Source organism: Aythya fuligula, chromosome 4, assembly GCF_009819795.1.
Source record: "Aythya fuligula isolate bAytFul2 chromosome 4, bAytFul2.pri, whole genome shotgun sequence".
Lineage (NCBI taxonomy): Eukaryota > Metazoa > Chordata > Aves > Anseriformes > Anatidae > Aythya > Aythya fuligula.
Genome location: NC_045562.1, coordinates 5258306 through 5284014, shown reverse-complemented (window position 1 = coordinate 5284014; position 25709 = coordinate 5258306). Strand labels below are relative to the sequence as shown.

Here is a 25709-nt window from a genome sequence, read left to right as displayed (position 1 = left end):
AAACTGAATTTCACCACGTGATTAAAGGAAAGTTAACAGTGGACTCTTTCTCACTATGTTCTCTGTGAGTATCAAGCTAATTAAAACCATGATTTTTCTATTCTATGTATTACAAGTGGGAAAAAAAGCAACAGCTTTGCTCAAATTTAGAACAGCCTTTGTGGAATCCTGAACAGTAATAAAATCTAATAGCAGTGAAAATCTCTTCATCTGTGGCTTAACAGGAAAACTTTTCACAGTGGTTGGTATTAACGACCCGTTCCTTGCTATTGTACATGTGCCATTAAAGTATTGTAAAGACACACAGAGTGTGCTGCTCTGAGCAGGGAGATTATTATGCTGAATTCCAAAAAGCTTATTTATATGCTACGTGTTGACATTGGAAATATTACTACTTGTTGACAAAATAGAGCTCTTGTTATAGACGTTTTTCCAACTTCAGGTACCTAGAGGTACCTATTTCTGAGGTCACATCAGTCAGCTAACACCTTTTCTTCCTATCGAGTCATCGAGAATACAAACCTCGCTCAGAGGGCAATTCCAAGCAGGGCTTGCCTTCTGGATCACCACTTAGAGAAGTCAGTGCCTCTCTCTTCTTTATTGATGACACGACGATTTGGCTAGGTAACTTTTACAATTAAAGTAAGTAACCCTTAAAACAATATCCTGCACACTACCCAAATCTCAAGGAAACCTTCCAAGCCTTGAAAAGACATCGTTTGCTCTTCCTCATTGGTTTTCCTACTACTGACTTTTAATATGCAAAGCTTGGCTATGTGGCATAAATCTTTTCCTAACTGGCAACAGAGGAAGAATGACAAAAGATCTGAAAAATCACTTACTTCTGCCTAAGGCTATGCACCTGTCCTCTGCACAGAACAACCTGAATAAGCTTATTAAGCAATATGGCATCCAGCTCACTCTTCCATATCTGTGCTAGCCTGCAATCCCAACAAAGATAATCATGTGGCTTTGTCACTGAAGAAAACAGATGAAATTCAATGGAAACATATGTTGTGGTTAAGATACTTTCTCTGTTTTCACATCTCTCTCTGCGTCTATACATGTATTTACAAACAAAAATACTTTATTATCTCTTGAATTTGAATGTTGCAGAAAAATGTCCTTCACAACAGTCACCTCATCTTCAGATACTTTTTTTTTTTAACAAGCAGAGTTTCCAAAAAGTTATATTTCCCATGATCTGCTTCCTACTAAACAACATCTACACTACAGAACTAATTCTGCCAGAAAGAATCAGTAATTCACCTCCTGATCAGAAATTAGGATGAAACTCATCTACTAACACAATTTAATCATATTGAGTCCACTTTGCTCACCATCAGGCAACTTGTCCTGTGGAAACAGGCTAGCATTTCTGACGCACATTCCCCATAAATGGAAAAAAAATCATCACAACATGAAAAACGAATGCAAATTCAGTTGGAAAAAAAAAATGCTTTAAGATGGCTGAAGACATACATCAGCTTTTAATGTTAATTGAACTACTTAAGGCACAAATAAAACTTAATTTTATTAGTGATAAGGATTAGAATCTTCTGGGTATAAATCCAGAGAATCCAAAAATTAGAAAAGTGATAGAAGTCAGATGTGACAAGTTGCTCTGAGGAGGGACGAAAAACCCAATCTAACAATACAAAGAATATAATCTAATTTTATGTCTCTTGTGCTCTGGTGAAAAAGAATTCCTCACGATGAAACAGAACTCTGTAAAGCTAGGTACCTCAGAAGCAAACAAATCAGTGTGCAATTATTTTTTTTGCTACTGAGTTACAGTGATAGAAAAATTAATCATTTAATTCATTATTTTCTTTATGGCATAGATAGCCTGATGTCATTACACTAAATGTAGGCTTCCATCAGAAGGAACTAAACTGAAAACCAACAAACTAAACATCAGTGGCTGGGCATCTCTTTCTTAAAAAGAGAAAACAGGCAGCAGAAAGGACAGTGTTTCAGTTCAACTCAGATAAATACACTCCACAACTGTCTGTATAGAAGAAAGCTTAAATAAGCCTGTAATTAAATCCTATTCAGTTCCTGCTTTTTTATTTGGGCAAAAGATCAGAGCAAATGCAAATAAGTGTGTCACATATGAACAGCAGGACTGGCTGGTATTTAATTCTGAGGAAGACCATTACGGTCCTGCTTGTTCAGCAGAACTCTGCAAAGTGAAGTCTTTTACCCTTCCGCACAGATTTCAAGACAACCTTCATTCCTACCACACAGGACAGAAGGGGAGTAAAAAATCCCTCATTTTGTAACCGCTGAAGTTTTCAGACAGTTTGCAATCAAGTCATTCTAATATACAAGCCTGCTCAGCAGCGTCAGGAAAAGATCAAGGTCCAACTCCTGCAGTGAAACTGTGCGAGGCTTTATTTTTAATTTTTTTATTTTTTTTTTCCCACTTACAGAAATGACTTAGCCAGGGACAAGATTCACCTCAGAACACAAGAGGGTATCTGCCAGCGCCGACTGCTGCAGAAAGAAGGCCCAAGCATAGCAGCCTGCTCTCGCAGAAGCCTACAGAGCACTTTGCACTGGACCCATTAAATTAATCCCAGAGCATGTGCAATAAGGGCAAATATGTCATTATCCCATTGGGAATGACATCTAATTAGTGCAAGGTCAACTGGCCCCCAGAGAGGCTGTGACGGAGCTCAAACATACTTGCATATGATAACTATCAATCTGCAGGATTCAGCTTTGTGTTTTCACGCTGGATTGCAAACACTTACTGTACCAGACAAGGGAAACTCCAAAACAAAGAAACTTACCACTTTCCGATTGAAGTTTCCTGCCCTCTCAAAGCTTAAAAGTTCTTTTAAAACAGATTTAGCAGCTCTTGGATAACTGAGATTCGGTTTTGAAACAAGAAATTGTGATGCTCAGAATGAGCTTGGTCTTGCAGTTTCCATACAGTCAGCTCTTCAGCAATGACCCCTGCATAAGATCAAAATTAGTGAAAACACTTAACTCCTGTAGTCTCCCCCATCCCGAATAGTAATGTTTCTACTCAAAGAACAACATGCTTTTCTTTTGCTTTTTTTTTTTTTTCCAATGAAACCTGTAACAAATATAACTTTCTGGTAATTTCCCAAGTTGTGCCATCAGCAGCACGGGTGTTTTGTTCAAACATCTCTGTGAACATCCTGCAAAGGATGTGCTACCAGATGCAGCTCCAGTGTGTCACACTGCAAACAAGGAGGCTTTCCTCACAACCATGAGTTAAAATCTCACCTTGAAATATGGCTTTTCTGACAGTTGTACTTAAAAAGAGGTATCTCATGGCTAAAAGAAAAAACCGCCTACAGATAATTCCACATTTCTAGCTCCAGATCCGGCACAAACTCTTTCAGCATCCCTGACGCTTACATTCCCACTTGGAGTTCCATAGATAGAAACATACAGAAGTAAAGTAATCACAAGCAACTGCATCTTTACTACCTCTTTGGCTACATCAAAAAAGCTGTTTCTCCCTGATATGAAATCAGCTGGTATTTCTGGAGTTGCAGCTCTTCCAGCCTTCACAGCTCCAGTTAGGAAGCAAAGGTATACTGGGTCTGGCTGGGACAGAGTTAACTTTCCTATTTAGATTAACATTCCACCAGATAAACAAATGGCATTTGCCTTGGCTCCAACTCCATATCCATTGCACAAGAGAAGCAGTCCCAAATTTCAGGGTCTCAGTTTCTCTTCTGCTTCACTTCTTTGCTTCAGATTCTTGCCTTTTAAGGCTTGGGGGGATTTGTTTGTTTGTTTTGAGCTGTTTTTGCTTTCCCTGGGTTCTCACCTGCATTTGTAGCAGTAAACAAACCCAGAGTGCCAGCACACACCATCGGCTTTCCTGTAGGTGATGGGCGTAAAATGGAGTTTGGCCTGAACAGGAATAAACAAGCCCCTCGATTATCACCTACTTCATTTATAATCCTTTTCAAAATTATTTCCCTTTAATTCTTGTTTCTTTGAACGCTTCTATACTTTATAATTTTATATAGATAAAATTAATGACAACTTATTAGCTGCTACATTAGAGCAATGGTTTTAAACTTGTGAGCTGCACTTCCCAGGAAAGCTCACAGGCTACTACCACGAAGGGAACCTCAGAAGACAACAAGATCATAGTCTAATTCTTACTAAAATAACATCAACCATAAACTATAGTGCTTTACAGAGTGAAAAAGCCTGTAGGCCTGTATTATACTGGCCCTGACCAGAACTAGAAGCTCCATGGGCGCACAACACTCTCCAGCCCCTTCTCTCACGGTTTTCACAGCTGACTGATGAAAGCGTAAAGTGCATGAGGTCCCTTGCAAACCGCAATGCTTTCCTGCTCACGTTCAAATCTAGAAGATTCTCAGCCTGAAACAAAAAGAGCATACTTTTATGAGAAACGGAAGAAAAGATACTTGAGCGGAATGTACTATGAGCACATATTTTATTAAAATTACACGCGGAGATTGAGCAGACGTTGAAAATTCCACAGAAACCATGAAATGGATAAAAAAAAAATTACACTGCATAGATTCCTCCTCCACACTGGAATTCTTCACAGCAGTGGTAGTCTCCCAGTGGAGAGACTCCCAGGCACAGATCTCTGGGTTTTAGTGGGCAGGCCTTCTTTGACTTGTATTAACCATTTTGTAAGCCACTGACAAAATCTCCTACTTTATGCCCGTGCTATTACTTGGCTAGTCAAGCAGTCAAGGTTTAGTTTGTGGGTTGTTGTTTTTTTTGTTGTTGTGGTGGTGTTGTTGTTTTGTTTTTGAAAGCCACATTGTCACATTTCAGATAATTGACTTTCCTATCACAATAAAAGGTTGTGTATTCCAACATTCACTCATGGATTAAATAGAGAAGAATTAGTGCCTACTCCACAGATTCCTAATGCAATCAGATTTCTCCATAGGCAGCCAGATATTTCTTCAAGTTCACATTAGCTTAACTTTAATCCTTTTGAAACGTTTTCCAAAGGTAATTTCATAAAATCAATGCAGAAAGGCACCTATATCCTCAGTATTAGTTCCAAGATCTACAGACAGGTGTAGGATCGTAATTGAATCAAGAATGGAGAAAGAGGCTCAATTTTCTTTCATCAGTTACGTGTTTATGAGGAAAAACCTGAAATGAGGAGTTGTTTCACGTTGGGTGGGTTTTTTCATCTATGTAAAAGTGAATCTAAGGGAAAAGATAAGATTTCTTGTTTGAAATTGTCCAGTGAAGGATGGGTCTAAGTAGGCCATTAGTTGCACTTCATCACCAATATTCAGCAAATCCTCAAAGTGAACACAATGCAACTGTCTGAACCTCAGAAAACAAGTTGGTCCTCACCAAGAGGTATCTTTAAATATGGAAAAAGAAAGATCAGGAGTTTCACACATTTTGTTTTGTTTTTAAATACACTAAAAACGTGAAAAGGAAGCTGCATATTTATCTCCAGAAAACAACTGACCAAAGAATGTTTCTCTCTTTCTGTTCACCTTTTAGACAGAACATGCTGCTTTGAATTTTCATTTATATCCTGACAATGATTATAGAAAAGGCACAATACTCTTCTTAAAGAGTTACATGTTACAAGGTGTAGTCTTCTATCAGTGCTTGAAGGATAATATCATGAGATTGTCAACCACCAACTCATCATCTTTCCCAAATTCCACTTTTCTCCAGCATATCAAGTGTTTCACAAGAAACTGTCACACCACTAAGGACGACGCTGAACCAAAAGTTGGTATGAACAGGAAGCCAGCTAGAGTAGTTTTAATAATTGATAAAAACTGTATACCCAAACTCTACATAAGTTGACTTTTATAAGACTTTTTTTTTTTTTTTTTTTTTTTTTAATTTCACAGATGGAAAAACATCTGAAGTGCCATAAGTAAAATAGCCAAGAATGTTTACAAAGAAAAACTATAAACCTGTAATATTCTTTGTAAAGCCGTTTTGCTATGGAGCTCAGAAGCACGCCTTCAAAAATACAGCAAAACAGTAAAACTTACGAAGAGCCACCGTCATTCCAAGTGTCTCTAACTACCAAGTAAGGCAAACAGATTTACAGTTCTCAGGAAGAAGCAGTATTTTTCCTTGAAGAAATAATGGACAAAGGAGTTATTTATAACTGTCCCTAATGAAGAAGTGTCAATAATATTTAGCATTTGGCATTGTGCTTTTGATGTTGACACTGATGGCACGTTTATTGCTCTGCTGTCACATAGCATGATAGGAAATTTTTGCTCACATAATTATAACACTGGTTCTTTCAGACTGTATCATAGTTTAAATATAAACTATAATAGCAGTAAACTTTTTCCTACTGGGAAGTTATGTATAAACATGATCTTGTCTCATGACTGTCTTTATTATCCAGAAAAAAAAAATAATTAAATGATCAAAATACTGCTTTTCATAGGTGGTAAAATATTGTGTTCATCAACTAGAAACAAAGCAGACCTTGATGACACATTATCAATCCTGCAACCAACCTTCCACAGACTATCAGACTGTAGTTTTCCATTCCAGCAGGCAGCCCTTTTGAGCCCAATGTTTAAGGATCAAGGAGTCTCTTCTGCTTCCACTTAAGCCTTTGAGAAAGCTGTCAATGAAATCAAGTTAGTAGTATGAGCGCCTAAATTTTTTCTCTTTCTCTGAGTAGCACTCCTGAAATCAGAGTAACATTTCCAAGTTAGAGGAGTGGATTTGTCCTCCTGAAATGCCATGTTTGGTAATAAATCAAATGCAACAACGCTGTCCGGAGAGTGTTAACATGTGGATACTGGTTTCTCTCTCTGTCTCATCATAATTATTGCAACAAACTTAACTATCAATCATTACAGAAATAATTGATTTAGTCCATAGAAATTTGGACAAACGCCATCTGGGTGGAAAGCCTGGAGATCTGCAGGTGCTCAGGAAAACCTGAAAACTCACAGCCTAGACTGCAAGCCTTTTACTTGACATCATAACTGCTGTTATGAGATGAAGACACATGGATATGGCCAAAATGCTTATTCTTCTCATGAGGTGAAATTTAGACTGCTAAGTGTAGGACTCCATAGAAGAAACAGCTCTGTTTGCAGAGGATAAAAAGAAAGATTCAGGCACTATTTCCATTCCATTGAAGTTTATGGAAAAAAATGCTGGAAAAAAAGTTTGTTTTGTTTTTGTTTTGTTTTTCTCCTTTTATACACAGACAGGTAGCATTCTGTCTACAGTCATACTTCAAAGTGTTGTGTAGTGGATTTTAACATGAAGGTTGGGTGACAGTCCTTATACTGAATCCAAGGCTCCTCGGGTTTTATGACATATTAAAATCTCTGCATTCTGTTTTAAGTTGGAGCCATTTATTGTCTGAGAATTCCAGATGTGGTTTTAAAGCACTGTTTTCTAGCTTTCAGTGTAGTTGCCTTCCCCCTTCAACTTCAAAATGATATCAAGATGAGGTTTCTAGGGCAAACAGTTCTGGAAATGCTGAAGGCATGACTCTGGCTCATGCACATATACACCCTCCCATAAAGAAAAAAGATTTTAATAAAAACTAAACAATGAAAAGGGATACAGGTAAAAAATTCTCCAATATCACAAGAGCCGGCACAGAGCTTGCAGGAGACTCAAAGAAAACCCCTCAATGGACACTTCAAAAGACCGCTAAAAATCAAGCTATATTCATAATCAAAACGTTTTTCATGAAAGGAGACAGCAAATTTAAAAGAGGCCCTGCTACGCCAGCCCTCAGGCTTTCTTCAAGGTAAAACAATGCAACTGAGCAGAAACCTTAGCACTGACTTCCTCTGAATCACATGTTTACCCAACACCTGCTTCGCTGTTGGCAGGGAACTCCCATATCCAATAAACTGGATGTGGAAAGCTTTAAAGCTACCCTTGGCAACCTAGCTTATCAGGTCCAGCTTGCAGCATTAAGCATGAAAAAAAATGGAACTAGCAGCACTCTCTTTCACAGCAGCTAAATTAAGAGTTTTAAGTTTCTGAGACCAATTCATAAGCCAGAAAAAAAAAAAAAACACTAATTCTGAGCTATCAGTTGCATTCATTGTAATGCCAATTCAGCCAACTCACTCCAGCCTGAAGGTCTTGTTTTTTTATTGTTAGTGGTGAAAAATTCTGCGTCAGGTTTGAGGACTGGAATAGCTTTCCTACACACCTCTGACTCGTGTTCAGGCACCACCGTAAATCCCATTCCTGTAGATGAACAGACAGACATCCCTGCAAAGTTGCATAAAAAAATCACTTTCCATCTCATTTTTTCTTGTGAATTCTCCTATGTAAGAGAAGGAACAGCTTTTCCTTTCCCTGCTGTCGGAGATGGTGCCATAGATGCAGTAAAGTTCTCTTCTGACTCATAGGAAAGCTAATTTGTAACAGAGATGAGGGCTTCTTTCTGTGTTCCTACAGTGCAGAGCACAAAGGCTTAAAGGTTCATGACTGGAGATGAGGAGGGATGCCATGTGTGTCAATGCAGTAACAGACACACACATATCCTTGTCTTTGAAGCTGCCAGCTTTGACTGGGAAAGGGAGTAACACACTGATTATAAGATACTGATTAGCACCTTTAATCCATCAGGAAGGGAAAGCATCTGGACTACTCTGTTAGCATTTTGTCAGGATGCCCGAAGTAATTTTTATTGCTTTTGTAGCAGGGAAAGGCAGTAAGTTTAACCCTCTGTGTGACCCACATGTGGAACTCCTTGAAATTAAGGAAATACGAAATGCAAAGGAGGTCCAAACTCAAGCCCCTTACAGTACCGTCTACACAGCCCACGGTAGCCCTGTTCTCTTTCCACCACCACCACGCCAAGACATCCACTCACATCCTCCCCCTGCAGACTTCTACTGAATTATTCCAGATGTAGAGGCTTGCTTATCTCCAAACTGTGTCTAAAAAAAAATTGTGACCTATTCTACATGTTCCATTTTGTGTGTCTAATGCATTACCGAGTTGTTAGTGTTTAGCTCCCCTACTGAAAGGAACAAAATCAGGTCAAAGTCAGCACCCTTAGCACATATCCAGGATTTTTCCATTGCGACCCTCAGATCCTTACTTGAAAAGTCATCCCAAGTATTCCCGTTAGTCGAACACAGGCATTTGAGATCTCACATAGGAAAACAGAATTCTCAGCTGTGTGGCTCTTTACACAAAAAAAAAATATTTTTTTTTTTGCCTTTTTCTCAAGTTGCTCGTATGTACTGCAGGAATCAAAAACATCTGGAACTCATCAGTTCACCTAGGAAAGGTAGTAATTTTCTAGCATTTATTTAACTCCAAGGATTAGGGTTTGGTAATCTCCAACTACCTCATTAATCCATCTATTTTGGAAAACTGGGTCCAGACTGTCCTTGCATCGGCCATATGGATGGGTGTTATTGCTTTCGTATCTCACACGCCCAATACATCAGAATGATCAGTTAGAAGCGAGCAATCATCCTGGGACCCTACAAAAAGCAATGGATAATACCCATAAATTATCCTGTGTGAGAGCAGCAGGTAAAGAACCACTTGTAATGCATACCAATGCAGAGGCAGAAAGTGGGAGGGAAGGGGAACATTTTGGAATCATTTCTGGAGTAGCTTTTTCATGTAAAATACAACTTCCTTACAGAAGACACTAACAGAAGAGGGAAAATTAGCATTCTACAATGAAAACATTCATGATATGGGAAAACTGCTGTTGTACAGAGCACATTCTGCCCACAAATTGACCAGATGCTCTTGTTCTTTATCAGGAAATCCCCCTGGGAATGCTGTAGCTGTTGCTTTAGAATAAATAATAAGTTAGAATAAAGCTGAAGGCTTCTTTAATACCCAGCATTGCAAGGAATGCTTTCTAGAAGCACTATAACAACAGAGCCTCAGCATCAAAAGAGTTAAGCATGAAAACTAGATCTGCTTTTTATCACTGTATTAATTTGTTTGCAGACATTCCTGCTTCTAAATTAACTTTACGGAATGACTCAACATTCGTGCTTACCACTCCACATACTGTCCAGACTTCATATAGCACAAGCAGCACTTATAAAACATCTACTTGTGCACACTTCCACCCCTGCTCGCCATTCTGCCAAAATATTTTTTTGTATCTTTCATCCTAATTACTTTCAGAATCAAACCTGACAGCAAAGAGTCTCAACTCCAACTTTCAACAGCAATTCACTTTTGACCAGCTGATAATTCTTGTCCACCTTCATAGTTAAGCTTGCAATTTTGCACGTACACCTGCACAGATAGGAAATGACTTCTGCTTCTGGATTCTGCATGTCCTGTAAATTGATGCAATCTAAAAACAAAGCCAAATTTGAAGAAAATCTGTTCAGTGATTCTGGAGGAGTAAGCTTTACACTACCAAAACAGTTTCAATTGTCACGGTTCACTGGTGAACACGCCTCTGTCTTTTCACAACTCCGTCTTACTTTCTTGCCTCTTACAGAGGTATAAATCCCACTAAAAGTTACTCTCTGTGTCTCTTCAAACAGACGGAGGAGGAAAAGAGAAGGAAGTCATTCTCAAAGCATTTGTCTTAAATAGTACTGTGAACAAGTAACCAAAGACTGCAAGCAGTATTCATCCCATTCATTACACAGGTCCCTTCATTACAACCTCCCACCATCCAAAAAAAAAAAATCTAGATGAACATGCTGCATCCAGGCTCTGTAGCAAGCCAGTTTCCTCATGCTGAAAACCATTTTGTTTTGTCCTTTGTACACCTCTTACCAACAGAAAAATAAGTTTCTGTGAGGATACGTGAAGTTCCTAGTGAACAGGCTAAGAACAGTTATGACTGTTCCACTGATTACCTGCAAATACTTGAAAAGATCCCAACAGATCAGTATTACTGTGTACTTAGGGAAGTATTTTACTTTCTATTTTTCATGTTTTTCTTCAGCAGTTAATGCTTCACATACTGAATTAACCACCTTCAGGATTTTGGAGGAATCCTAGTAGAAGCAAATATGCCTTGTCTGTCATGGAAAACAATGAGATTGCCCTTACGTTGCCATTGGAGATGTTGAAAAAACAGATACTTCACCTTCAGGACTAAGCATTTCTACCACAGGAACTGCAAGGATCTAACGACTTCAGTTTTTCTTGTGATAATTCTTAAACATGAATTTGAGGTCAGTGTGGCATACTTCTTGTGTTTTTTTGTTGTTTTTTTTTTCTTTAAGTTCATCCTGAATGACTGTAGCTGGAACCAAACACTGGCAAGTGCTATCAAATAGGATAAAACATTCCCTATTGACACATAAGGCAAGAAGCACAAAAAAAAATATATGGATTAGTTATCAATTAAAATAGTAAAGTGTTTTTCTTTTTTACTCATTACTTGGTCGTCTTTACAGGTCCACAGCAGAAGGGAACTATTGGATAACTCAATGAAGTCCAAAAATTAACAAAGAAAGCAAAAAAAGTTTAATTATGCTGCATAAAGAACTCTGCTTTTTAATTACAAGTACTGAAAAATTAATGTTAAAAGCTTCTGGAGAATAATAGAGTAACCTTTAACAGTAATTTTAAAGCTGTTATTTTTTCCATTTCTTGAGCACCTATCCATAGTTAAGGGTCTAATTATTACACTTTCTCCTACAAACTACTGCAAACAGAAAATATCCAGCAGTTTAAATAACATGAAAAAAGCTGCATCTATTTAACAGTTGCAGAATTCATAGGACAGAGGCAGTAAAATATATATATATATAAAACAAAAAGACAAGAATTAAGAATCCTACTGCAAGAATATTAACTGTAATAAAAGACATTAAAACCAGCAGCTAGTTAGGTGCCAGGACATAATAAAACCCATAAGGACAGGCAAAGAATGATGCTAAGTTAGGGAGAAAGAGTCTGTTTTCAGAGAAGAACTTCCTGACCGACACCACAACAAAGCAACACGAACGGTGACTGTGTGGTCCCCTTCTTGTAAATAAATCAGGCGTCAAATGTTGATCTGTGGTTCATAAGAGGCCTAAGCCTTCTCCAAGGATTTGTAGTATTCTGTCAGCACAGTCCAAGCCTTAGGAGCCATGAAGCCTTCTGGTGGGTTTTGTCCTTCTCGAGCCAGCTTGCGCATGCGGGTCCCTGATATAAAATCGAAGTCTTCGTGGCTGAGAGGATAGGGGTGGGAGTAAGGGGAGAGAGGGAGAAGAACAGGTAGGGAGAGGAAAAAAAAAAAAAAAAAAAAAAAAAAGAATTAGTTAAAAAGAATGCAAAGTTGCCCACAATTCTTCTGCTTTTTTGATAACTTAATGGAAGTTCTTCTTGGAAGTATGATCTGATAGTAACTTATTTCCAGACATTTGTCCCTCAGTGTCTGTACATCTTTACACACCCACTACAACACAGAGCTTAGGTAACTCCTGAGGTTTAGCAGCTCGGTCCAACTCATCTTCTGGGAGTTGGATCGAGTCTGTGCCTTCATCTAGCCTGGCTTTCTCTCTCTGTGAGGAACTCTGCTGAGAGACAACTCTCTCCTCCACCTCCTGTCTCAGTTCTCTGTCAACAACAGCTGCCATCCTATTCTGCACCCTCACCCTCTCTGCCCCAGCAGCAGCCCAGCAGTCCACCAGTTGCAGTACTGGTTAGAGAAGATCATTTCAGTGCGCTAGGGAATGGAAGAACAACATGGCAGAAGATCTCATAATGAAGGACAATTTGCAGAACAAAAAGTAAACTGATCGCTGATTACTGATCATCATTAACAGGACAATCTAAATTAAAATCAACTTCTCAGGTAGGTGGTGATAAGCAGCAAAAGTTCCAGTCAAGTTCAATTCCTACTCCTCACAACAGTGAGACAGTACAACCAAGACAAGAGTGCCACAATCCTACCAAGTGTTCCAAAGAAAAATGATTTATTCTTAAATTAAATATGGCAATTTTACTTACGCCATTTGTTCAATTTGCAACATGTATCCATTACTCATTCTTTGCTTGTCTGTTTGAAATAAAAGCCAAGTATTGATCTCAGATGCACATGCCTGAGATAGAAACAAGAGCCAAGTGTGTGCATCAGAGGGCAGAACTTGGCTCTAAGTGCTGAGCTACGCTCAGTAGGGTATGGAAGTTAGCAAGCTGCAGAAAGCATTCCACAGTTCCCTTTCACAAAACCACTAACCCCATAACTTTTTGATTTGGATTGTATGCATCTACACAGCAGCAGTGCCATACGTGCTCTTTGCTTATTGCTCTTAATTCAGAGAGCGATCTCTGAATTAGGTTCTTGAAGCGCAACAACAAGGCAAAAAACCCTACTGTGCTTCAATTTTGCAAAATATAAATTACACAAAAATAAAAACTTTAAGCTGATGCAAGCCCATCAGAGAAAGAATAATGTCACCAGCATTAAGAACACCTGTACATTTTGTTGCTTGGTGTGGAGATGCCCAGTGCTCACTAACACTGCTCGACGGTAACTTGAGTTCTTTAAGAACTGTTTCTACAAAACCTGTGTGGTGAAACGAGGAGCCCGGTTAATCTTCTAGCAAAAATTAAAAATAAAAAATTAAGCCTTTAGATGACTGGGAAGATAAGAGTAAAGCAAGTGCTATGAAGTTTCTCTCTGTTTTCTACAACACCAAGGTCCGAACACCAAAAATACATTGTCTGTTTTATTCCCTCCCTGCCTGTTAAGATTGCAGAAAGACTCAAATTCCTCCACGCCCTACATGTGAAATAATGGGACCAAGGCAATAAATTTACGTGCACCATAGCAGTTTGCTTCAATAAGGACCCCATTTCCTTCACGTTCCTCTTATCCCTAGTTGTGGCTGTGCAAGAAGCAGCTGTAAGGATGGGATAGAGAACTACCCAAAAAAGAAAAATCCACTACGAAAATCTAGAGAAGCCTTAGAAAAAACATAGAAAAACATTAATAAGGGTCATTTAAGAAACATACTACATTCAGTATAGCAAAATATTGCTTCAATAGTCATTTTCAAACATTTCTAAAGTACAGAAGTACTAAGTGGTGCCTTCCCAAACCTCTGTTAAATAGGATTCACTTTTAAAAATTACATTAATTAGTAATCCCTAAACTGACTCAATATGGAGCTTTGGCAATATACACCCTCCATTTAAATGGTCCAATCATTTTTCCTTTTTTTTTTTTTTTTTTTTTTTTTGTAAATTCCTTCCTTTTCAATTTTCTGATCAAGTTTCCAGCTTAATTTCCCCGGTATTTAGGTGTTATTGAAATAAACAACACCTAAGTACTGCCTTCACTAATGGCAAAAATAAATTCTCCTGGGTATCTGAAAGTGCTATGTCTACTACGTAGAAATGCTGTAGTGGGATATGAAACACAAGCATTTTGAAACAAAATGTGACTTACTTCTTAACAGAAGAAGACAGAAAGAAGAGTCCAGTAATTCTGTCCAGTGAGCTTTGAGGAAACTGGGAGCTACTCAACATAAAATGGACTTGAGCAGAATAGAAAGTGTGGGGGGGGAAATGTTTGACCATTAAAGCTGTTATGGAATTAAATGCAACAGCCATCCAAATCCCATTCTCAAGTGAAATTTGGAATGAATCTCAGTGAAAATCAACTCAGCCTTTTTTTTTTTGAGCACGGGATTTAAGTGCCTTTCAAATTTCTATTCAGTAGCTGCTGGAAGTAGCTTTCTTTGAGCCACACTGCAAACAAGTAAATGCCTGTAAAAATGATTTTACTTTTTACTATACTTTTATATAATAATATATATATTTTTTTTATATTATATTTTTTACTATCAATCAAGTTTGACTAGTATTGATGTAATATTTGGTGCCTACACAATTAAAAGCTTTCTCAAAGTTTCATTATGAACTTAAACATGAAGAACAGTGCTCAAGGCTGACTTCAAGCTCGTAGTTCTTACGACAAAACAAGCAAGCTATCACCAGTTTGCATGTAGGAAACAACTGTATGCAGATGCCCACAGTCCTGTAGGAAACCTGTAGGTTCTTGACTCTGCTGCATCTTCACGGTGTCCATAGAGTACTTTAATACAATAACCGAAGGGAAAAAAAAATCTCCTCTTCAGCAATTATTCCCTGCAGGTTTAAAGGTTTAATCAAAGTATAGTGCATGTTATAAGTGAAAATCAGCTGTATCATTTATTAGGAAGAAGTCTCTTCCCTATAAGTGTTCTTTATACTACCCCGTACCAGCTATTCCAGCCAGATGAGTACAAACACACCGATTCTGGGGAGCTCTAACCTTTTCCTAGGGTATCTGGCCCCGTGCAAATGACCTCCCTGAAATTCCCATTCCCTGCGGAGGGCAATGTCTCTAGTGGGAATCTGAGGGTCTTAAGAAATCACTCGTAAAATCAACACTCATGACAACAGTAAGGACCCATGCACTCGCAGTTTCACTTACTCATTAAAACAGTTTTTCTGGAAGCAAACGTATAGAAATAGAGCAATAACATGACTTTGCTCTGCTGGGACTTCAAAACGTGTTCTACTCAGCTGGCAAACCTTCAGATCCAATTACTTCCACAGACCTCTTTATCTCAGGTTCAGTCTTTTAACACTTCTCCCTTTCCACCTTCTTATTCCCTGAACAGAATCTGTCAGGAGGTGAAATCCAAGCTTATAATGCTTCTCGGGAGGATTTCGACTGGATTGAAATTTGCCTTCGCAGTGTCAAGTTGTGACCTACAGCAGCACTTCAGCAGGGCACTGTTCCCTACAGCGTTAGCCTTTGTCACGTCAATCTGCATGAATGTCTGGGGAACACCCTGCCATGCTGAGCGAACCAGCTCACATCCACTAGGTTCAACACCAAACCAGTTATGAAAAAACTCTGCGGGAAAGCGAAACATAACCTATATGTTTAATAACATCATAAGGAAAGCAAATCCTCTACTTGGCTTGCTGATTGGCAGAAGGGTTTAGGTATTTTGAGCTGCTGTGGTGCTTTAATGTATCCTAAATGATATACTAATGTTAACTGAGAAGCAATATTTCATGGAACTAAATTAAGATGCATAATCAAGTGTGCCTGTTTCAACCTCTTGCTGCCACTTTAAAATCAGGTATCACACCAAAAAAGTTTGGAACAGTACGTGCTTGGCTGAAACAGCTACCTGTAAGTATGATTGATATATGCAAGCAGCTATGACAACTGTATTTCATAGTTTATTCCCAGGACTTTTAAAGTCAAAATCATCACTGCTCTTCAGATACCCATGCTTCATTCGCATTTCACAAAGCACATGAACAGCCTGCTATGGTAACCTTACTTACGGGTTCCTTTTAGCTGAAGTGCTCTCATGGGTTTTCTTCAAGGGTGAAAAAAAAAAAAAAAAGCCATTTTTTCCAGACACTGCAGAAAGGTTTTTCTTTTTTTTCTTTTTTTTTTTTAAATTATTTTTTGGCTGTACATGTGTTGGGTATTTTGTTGGGTTTTGTGTTGAATTGTCAGACTAATTTCCTTTCTTAATTATTTTTTTTCCTCAGCAGCAGTCTGTGGCTGCATTTTTAGGACCGGTCTTCAGCAAAGAATTAGGAATCGTTGCTCACCCAAACAACTACTAAGCCACCAATCCCAAAGTACACTTGTTTGTGGTAACTGAGAGGCCTTTTTGGCTGAAGAAACATACCGACTTCTTCTGAACAGATTTCAGCATTAGGTAGTTGTTTATGGGGTTCTTGTTTTTACTTTTTACACTTCTGATAGTGGCTCTCAGATCATTGGAAGTTCATTGGAAGGTCTCCACTGTAACTACAGTCCTCTCTGTAAACATTTCCAAAACACGTCTGGCCATCTTCAGCTACTGATCCACATTCAGTTCTGTTTCAGGAGTGGCTGAATTTAGACTACCAAGGCACAAGGAGTTACCAAATTTGGATCTCGGAAAAGCCAGGAACCAGAACGAGTGCTGTTCTCACAGCAGTCTCCATCTCAGGACCCAGCTGCCTGCTGACATCTGCTCCCTTGAGTCACCAACACGGTGGAAATGGCACAGCAAAGAGAACAATGACAAAGAAATGACAGACTTCAGCCTTTTGCCTGCAGTTACCAACACACAGGTCACACATCATTCCAAAAAGCTCCCTTTGGCCATTGCTTGGTGATGTGGCCCTGTGGATGACCGGATTCCTGGTGAACGACTCCTCTGGGGCAGGCCTGAGCTTGCTTGCAGGACAAGAACTGTGAACTCAGGAGATTAAGTCTCCCAGACCCAAAGCTAGGATTTAAAATCTGTGGTGGTCTTCAGAAGTCTGCACCGTGACACATACCTGTTGTAAAATTAGGAGGTCGTGGGGGCAGCAGCTAAGACATGCAGCTCACCTACAGCTCAGTCTGGGGGAAACCCATGGAGTAAATGCTTGATGTAAGCTTCCATGCCTCTGTCAGTGATGTAAGCTCTTGAACTGCCTATTGCCTGTCAACTATCCAAGCCTCAAGGAATTGAATTAGATGCGACACAAGTCAAGTCACCCGTTCCTCAAACAAGCCAGAGCAATGCTTCTCTGCATACAGCCCTCTTCCCCACATTTTCACATTGTGGTTTCCACCACGTAAGTGGTGAGCTCAGGAAAGACTTACACGAACATGACTGTTTCATACCCAAGGGTGCTCCAGCAGCACTGACACTCATGTTTCCAGACAACCCGCTGTTCCCTGCCATTCTCCTTACAGAGCTGAACACCACATGGTCCAGGAGTCTATGTTTTTGGCATTACAGACTATCTTGAAATGCAGCCAGCTGCACCCACCCAAGCTCTAACTCTGTCTGGAGCCTCCCACAGTGTTCTGCCTATGGTGAGCAGGAGCATGAATGGTTTTCTCTTCGAGCCTGCATGCATCTGCATTGCCATCTAGAGGTTTGCTGCCACACTCCAGTCCAGCCTGCAGCTTACAAACAGCATTCAGAGAACGACAGGACAAATGGTCTGCATGCTGACAGCAGCAAGGTAAAGCTGCATTGTAACAGCTCTATGAGCTTTTTTTCCAAGACAGTGACAGAAAAAAAAAGCTTCAAACTAAAGGCAAACCTCTTATCAGAGGTGTTGTTGTGTTTTTGTGTGTTTTAGTTGTTAATCATTTACTCTGGCTAATGCCAGAGGTACACTTTTACTCCCCTTGATCTAAATCGAATCTATCCTGCACCAGCAGAACTCTTTCACTTTGGTCTTGTTGTATTTATCTTGGACCTGGGCAGGCCTCACCTGGAGAACTGTGTCCAGTTCTGGGCTCCCCAATACAAAAAAGACAGGGATCTCCTGGAAAGTGTCCAGTGGAGGGCCACAAAGACGATATGGGGCCTGGAGCATCTTCCCTATGAGGAAAGGCTGAGAGACCTGGGGCTGTTCAGCCTGGAGAAAAGAAGACTGAGAGGGGATCTCCTCAGTGTGTATAAATACCTGAGGTGTGGGGGACAGAGGGATTTGAATATCTCCTTCTCTGGAGATATTCAAGGCCCATCTGGACACCTACCTGGGCAGCCTGCTCTAGGGAACCTGCTTTGGCAGGGGGGTTGGACCCGATGATCTTTTGAGGTCCCTTCCAACCCCTTCAGTTCTGTGATTCTGTGATCTTTCAAACCAACCTATTTAATCACTTGGACAACAAACAAACAGGACAAATACCCGTAGCATCTACTACAACAGCCTTTTGACTGCTATGGTATAATGCATAAAAGCTGGGACAAAACTAGCAAAATTTACATCAGGATTTAGTTATTGTGCACAGCAATGAGGGTTTCTAGGCACATCTCAAATAATGAATGGCACAAAGGCAGTGAAGTATTCAACAGCTAGGGGCAGTAAGTGTAGGAAGACTTTCATGTCACATGTTAGGAGTATCCTTCCCTCTAATTTTATTCCTTCTAATAAAAGTGCCATCTGCGTCACTTTGTAGGTCTGGTCTGATGCTGCTACCCAGAGCTACACTTGGTTGAAAAAAAAAAAAAGAAAAAAAAAAAAAAAGACACCCGGTTGCAATACTATCCAAAGAGATGCTTCAGAGCACTGAGGGAAGCCTTATACTGGAATGCTGCCTAAATGGGAGGAAAGAGGAAGGAAGAACAACATCAGCAAACTGCAATTGCTAAATAAGCCTCCCTGATTAGATTCTATTTCAAAACATCTGCAGTGTAGTAAATCATCAAATTTCCTAACACATATGGACATTGTAGAGTAACACACAGCGAAGCTATTTTAATTCTTGTCAGGTTTCAGCAAATTTGCCTTTGTCTTGCTGCTTCTTATTTCCAAACAATGCAAGAACTTACCGTAAAATTCGATTTAGTTGTGCAAGAGAAGATAACACTTTACAGCTTTCAAAAATAAAAGCAGGCCAGTTCAGGTGCTTGGAATTTACTGCTGAAATATAAAGTATTCACATAACTTGTGACTAAGGCTGAGGCAGCACAGTATCTACTGAAGCATAATTAATTGTGAGAAACACAAGATGCTGAATAAAATATGTTGGTTGATTGCCACAAGCCAGTGACATCTTTGGAGACTTATACTCTGTATAATTGTAGCATAAGCAGCTGAAAATTTTCAGTTATTTATTTCAGTTAGTATTTCAGTACTAACTTCAACTGCAGCTTGACTTAAAAGTAGTTTCAATAATCTGAATAAAGAGGTTTAAACTAAACTGACAAATCTCCTTTCCAGTTCCACTCACTGACACCACAGCAACACATGCAGTAAGTTTTGGACTCTGTTATGCCACATGCAAATAATCTGGGGATAGTCAGAAGACAAAATTACCTGTCCTGTAACTAAATCATAAAAACAAAAGCCAGTTAAAAACTCCTGGGTCACACAATGGACTTAGGGCACCATTTTGCATTATTGTTAAGCAAGCAGCTAGTTGCCACTACATTGTCCACTACCTTCTTTCTCCCTGCTGCACTCTCCCATTGATTCTCCTGCATCACATCTGATGCTTACCTGACACCAAGCAAGCATATTTAGGAAGATAAACCAGCAGAAAGCTAATCCTTCCATTAAAACGAGTAATAATATTTTCCTGCAGACCTAGCTACTTGTGCCAGCTTGTTCCAGAATTACACAAAATCCAGTACCTGGGAGGAAAATGGGAGCTTCCAGTGGCAACTCAAGTTGCATCAGGTAAGTTGTGCTGTGGAACTGCACCCAAATCATGGCTGAAGTCAAGTTGTATCAGTGGTCTAAAAATGACTCTGAAGACTGGTATCTTTTAGCTATATAAAACTAGTTAAAAACTACTCTTTTACTGGAGGGTGCAGGGCAAGAAAAGGCAGCTGCTGCTCAAAATGTTTTAGAACTAAAACACGACTTACTGCTCAGAGTCATAATAGTCCATGCATTTCTTTTTCTTATTATAAGCTGCAACTCTGAAGGGTACAATTTCCAGTGCTCGCAGGCCTGGGGCCATTGTCAGCACTTTAGCACCGTGGGTTGGTTCATACAGATCTTTCCCAGTGTCAGGGTGCGGCATTCCTGCTGGATCTCGCCCTACGATGTAGAAGTTAGCTCCTGCAACCATCCGTGATCTGCAGTGCCACTGAACCTAGAACACAGACAAGGGAAAAGGTTAAAAGAAAACAGTTAAAAATATGACCTTTAAAATGTGTGCACTGTATAACTACCCCATTTCCCCTCCCCAGTCAAACAGATATTCTTTCCACTACGGAGCCACACCAGAACAAAGAATCAGCTATGTGAATCACCAAACTTACAGCTAAGGCATACCACGCTCCTGTTTCATTTGCATAGCAGGATGCTTAAAAAAACTACTTACTTTACTAGTGTTTGGAACAGCATAAACTGAGGATTTAGGTCCTGCTATCCTAAAGCAGTCTCAACAACACTAAATTACCTGTAATGGTTTAGTAAGGATTTAAATTCACTGCAGTCTGATACATGATTTTCCTTGTAGAACTGGTTTTTGTTTTGTTTTTTTTTTTCCTTTCAAGGTAATTACTGGGAATGCTAAAAACAGAAAAACACTAAATTGGTGCTTATGAAGCATGTCATTTGAAATCTCACAATTTGAAAGATGTCCATCCTGTTGACAGCCATACTGAGCTTGTTTCTGCAAATCATTTGCACTACAGCAATAAATCTGGTACCAATGTCTTTTACATAACCTACAGAAAATGATTAAAGGAACAATCTCTTATTTCTTGGCTATACACATTATTGACAGGCTGTATTCTGAGGTCACTGGTAATACTGTAGAGGTTTGGAGAAAATTCTTATTCTATCCAGAATAAGGAGTGCGGATTTAATTCCTTCTCATACGTTCCTGAGTATGAGACTGAAGAAGAAGATTTCTATGAATTCTCAGAAAAGGTCTATGGGGAACATTGCAAGATTCCCTGCAGTCACATAGCTCAATTGGATCTGGACTACAGTTCCTCCTCTGGACTGAAAGGCACTGCAAGCTCTGCTTGATCAAACAGCCACTAGAAAGGAAGTGCCCTCTGTCTAATTTATTTCCACCAGTGTATTCTCCTATCTATCACAAAGCTACCACAGAATTAACCACTTGAGCCTAGTCGGAATTTGAACTTCCACAAACTCCTGGGGTTCCAACCCAAGTCCTAGCTTTTAAATAAAGTATTGCCAAAGAATTATTTCATATACATGTAAAAGCTTTGACATAATTCTCTGTAAATTAAGTTTGCCAAAAAATAAACGAAGCCGTTTTTTTTTTCCTAATCTGTGTATAGCCCTCCAATATACACACTCTTCACTTAATAGTAATCAACTCAAGTATCCGAACATTCAGGACAACCGTAAGATGCAGTAATTGATCTTGGAATTCCTTCTGAAACAGGTCCTAAAAAGAAGGAAAGATGAATTCATTGTCATGCCCTTCTAACTCTAAGGAAAACGAGCATGAGAACAACACTGTCTTCTGCCCTTTCCAAACCAAATCCTTCAATCCAGAACATTCTGGTTGATAACAGAGGGATCTTTTACAGTTTGATTTCCCAATAAGTTTAGTCTTCTCTGTCCACTAAAAAAGCACCACCCATGAACGTCAGGCACAGCACAGAACAAAATATTTTAGTGCACACATCAGAGGGGTTAGGCACACCAGCAAAAGGTTCTGGTTTTGCTGCTGTTGATTTAAACTCCTGACGTACTTACCTCAGTTGGTCCAGCATACATCATGGGGGAAGGAAATATAGCCACCACCGTCGTTTCTGGATTCAAGATCCCCTCCTCCAGCACTGCAGCATGCTGCTTCATGCGCCACATGAGAGGAACATCGTCCTCCTTTGTCCAGCCTCCAAGAGGATGCAAGAGCAACACGGGGCGCCTGTAGCCACGTTCCAAAAGCTGCTTGTGAGTGTCCTGCATTAGAAGCGCGTGCCCGTTGTGCACTGGGTTGCGTAACTGGAACGCAAAGACAGCATCTACAGAGGAAATAAAAAGACAAAAGATAAGGAAGGCAAGTTATTTTATCGGGAGTTGTAGGACACACAACCTGGAAAGAACACAGAGACATTTTCTGAGCATTGAGGGATGAAGCTAGGGAAGCTGAAGTCAAACAGAATTGAATCTGGCACAGGTTGACCTCCAGAAGTCACTTCCATCCTCATACAGCCTGTGAAATCTAGAGAACGGGTTTTTATATTTTTCAGGTGTCAAATATATTTACTGGGGGAATAGCTAAAGCTATACTAGTATCTTAAACCAGCAGATCCTGGAAATAATGACCATGCTGAAAAAAGACAGGAACTCGGGACCAATACCAGTTTGCTGATGTTACACCCTTCCTTCACACTTAGAAGTGGTTTGCAGGTGCCTGCCACACTGAAGGGAGTAATGATCAATTCTTTGCTTTATGGTATTACTCAGCCTCTTATTTATTTGCCTAACAACTGCTTAAGTGTGAAAGACTGTTTTGTTTCTTCCACAATATAAAGTTAGCAACTAGCTCAGTTTTTAATTGTGATGCATTCCACTTGCACCCATTTACTTGCATGGCTGTCATAAGCTTTGTTCCGCAGAAGCAGCACGGAATAGACTTAAAACAGAAGAGCATGAAAGCTCAGCACTCAGCCATACCCCTACAGATCAAGTTGAATCTGATGATATTTAAATCACTTTCTACCACATTTTAACATTATCTTTTCTTGCATTAATAACATGTCTAGTGCACATGGAAAGACAAAATCAGAACCTCAGGGGTTACCACCTCTTGTGCATTTTGGCAAGATAGTACCTGAGGTTATAAAAACTATCCTTGAAACAAGGCTTGTCCCTGCAGTATTGAAGCAGCAGGCATTTGGATAAATCTTTGTAGGAAGAAACAAAACAAGAAAAAATTACTTACCAGCATTCATTTCCTTGAACTTCTGTCTTAGCTCAGCTGGAGTGAGACGGTATTGATCGAGTCCATCATTCCAATAGATACGATCAAGGACCTGTAGGTCTCCACCTACCAGCCAGTTCCCTTGCTCCATAACCATCTAGGAAAAGAAATGAAAAATCCATGCTGGGATTGCTTATCGGCTTGTTCTGAGCATTGAGACCACTACAAAGGGGGCACAATATTTACAAAAGAGAGAGTTCCAAGTTAATTGCATTTAACGGTATGAAATCAAGCACCAATATTAAAAAAAATAATAATAAAATAAATCACTGTAACACAGTCCAAACATGTTACACCATGATGCAGAAGAGAGGCACTAATCCATGGCAGACTTATGCCTTTCTTTTAAAAAGAACAGAACTTATTGTTTTCCCCCATCTCCTCCAATATATAGAAAAGCAGGAAAACCATGTTCTTAACCAACATTATTATATAACAACAAAAAAATATTGGCTGGAAAAGTTAATATACTGAGTAGAATGAAGTTGGATGCTTTACAGTTTTGGTCAAAGCTAATGCACTTCCAGTATCATGCTGCAGTTCACATGGTTCTGGTCAGCAATAACATATCAAATAAAACAGTTCTAATTTACTCATCTGATTGAATTTATGAATAAAATCAGATCTTTAACGTAAGGCAGCTTTTGGATTTGTTTCACTTCGAAACTTTATCAAGGCAACATGTATTGTACGCTCACTACAATTCTTTTAGTATCGTCCAACACCACCTCACCCTTTATCAAAATAATACTTACAGCAAGCTGCCTAACATAATCTATCAATGGCCATAGAAATCAACAATCTGAGTGATTTTTGACAACACATTGCTTTTGAAAGTTTTTTTTGTTCTTGTCTTCAAGTTTCATATACATTTCCAGTCATTTTTCAGCCTGATGTCATTTAGAGATGACAAACTTCCTTGATACAACAGAAGAGTTTGTGTGCAGCAAACCCACGAGTCAAGATGTTACAATTAAGTATGATTTTTGTTCTTTTCCTTTTTTTTTTTGGTTATTTGGTTGTTTTTTTACTTTGAGATACAGATAGAGGACCTGCTGTTGGAGTTAAATGATGCTGCAATCACCAAACCATTCCCCAAGAAAATGCCAGATTTTGACATCTTACCAAGGTGTGAGGGAAAAGCGTGAGAAAAACATGAAGACGAGAAAATCAGCACTATGTTAGCTCTCAGGCACCCAAGGATTTCTGATGAATTCAGAAAAGCCACAAGATTTATGTGCTCTCATGATACTACAAAGCACATATTCATTGATATGCTGTTGCGATACCACTATACACACCAGTACAGACATAAGATGGTTTCTCATCTTCTACATTAGTATCAGCCGTGTCATTCTGATATTGCCAATGTATAAGAACTAGTCATTCAAATCTTTTCTGCATGAGATTTTCTTAGCATTTCTTACATTTGTGTCACTTCAAGTTTTCAGTAAAAGCGTAGTCTTACGTTCATCAGCACAGAACACAGAGGACATCTTCCAGAATACTCTTACTTGTATCTAGCAGGGTATGTCCTTTTCCAGATATACTCTTAACTGTCTAGTTGGAGTTGTAAAGCTTCAGTCAGTGAAAGATGTCATTACACATTAATAAAAAAATTTTAAGAATTCAAAAAAACAGTTTTCAGACAGGTATAACTATCATACAGCTGCTTTTAGAAAACATCAAAGGCTTTCCCTTTTAATTGCAAGCTCATAATTTGAGGTTTATTTCCTTTTATCTGATTTTAAGTTGTACATGTAAACAAAGAGATATTATAGAGACAGAAGTGGGAAAAGACACATATTTATGGGCTCCACAGAACTATAATGTAACATTTATATCATCTTTCAAAAACTAAACTCAACAGCGTAAGATGTTATAATTAAAATACTTCAGTATGACATACAGATAAGGTCAAGACAATAAAACATACTGAGCACAATGGATGGGAAGTAACTCCCCAGAGAGTTAAATTACAAACTCTCCAGGAAGGGTGCTTGTTTCAAGGGCATTTAAATCAGGCAATTCTCACAGGCTCCACATACAAGCAGAAAAGAAGTTTTCTTGCTTCCGTGATGCATGTGTCCACCTGTTAAGGAGTTTTGATGACCCATCTGGGTCCACAGGGGATAAATTTCCTAGGCACTACGCTCTTCTGTAGCACAGATTCTCCATCCTAAATTCACTTCATGGGTACTTATGGACATCAGATTTTCACGCCGAGTACAGACTACTCAACAGCTGCACTACACAAAAAAGCACCTTTGTTTCCACTCAGATGTTTTAATTATTTCTCCAAGAAGTTTTGGTGTCAAAATACACTAGTCCCAGACATCAACTCGAGATGTCCGCAGACAGGGCA

The 25709-nt window shown here is 39.3% G+C and overlaps 1 protein-coding gene across 1 annotated transcript in view; it reads right to left on the bottom strand.

Annotated features, from left to right (window-relative positions):
- Positions 1–11168: 11168 nt before the first annotated feature.
- PAPSS1 (3'-phosphoadenosine 5'-phosphosulfate synthase 1) overlaps positions 11169–25709 on the bottom strand; it is a 42151-nt gene continuing 27610 nt past the window's right edge. Inside the window, exons 9-12 of the mRNA XM_032186080.1 lie at positions 23306–23441; positions 22114–22382; positions 20295–20524; positions 11169–12134 (exon numbers count right to left, since the gene is read on the bottom strand). Of these exons, the coding sequence (XP_032041971.1) occupies positions 11996–12134; positions 20295–20524; positions 22114–22382; positions 23306–23441 (774 nt within the window). The 3' untranslated portion in view covers positions 11169–11995. The remainder of the gene's footprint in view (positions 12135–20294; positions 20525–22113; positions 22383–23305; positions 23442–25709) is intronic.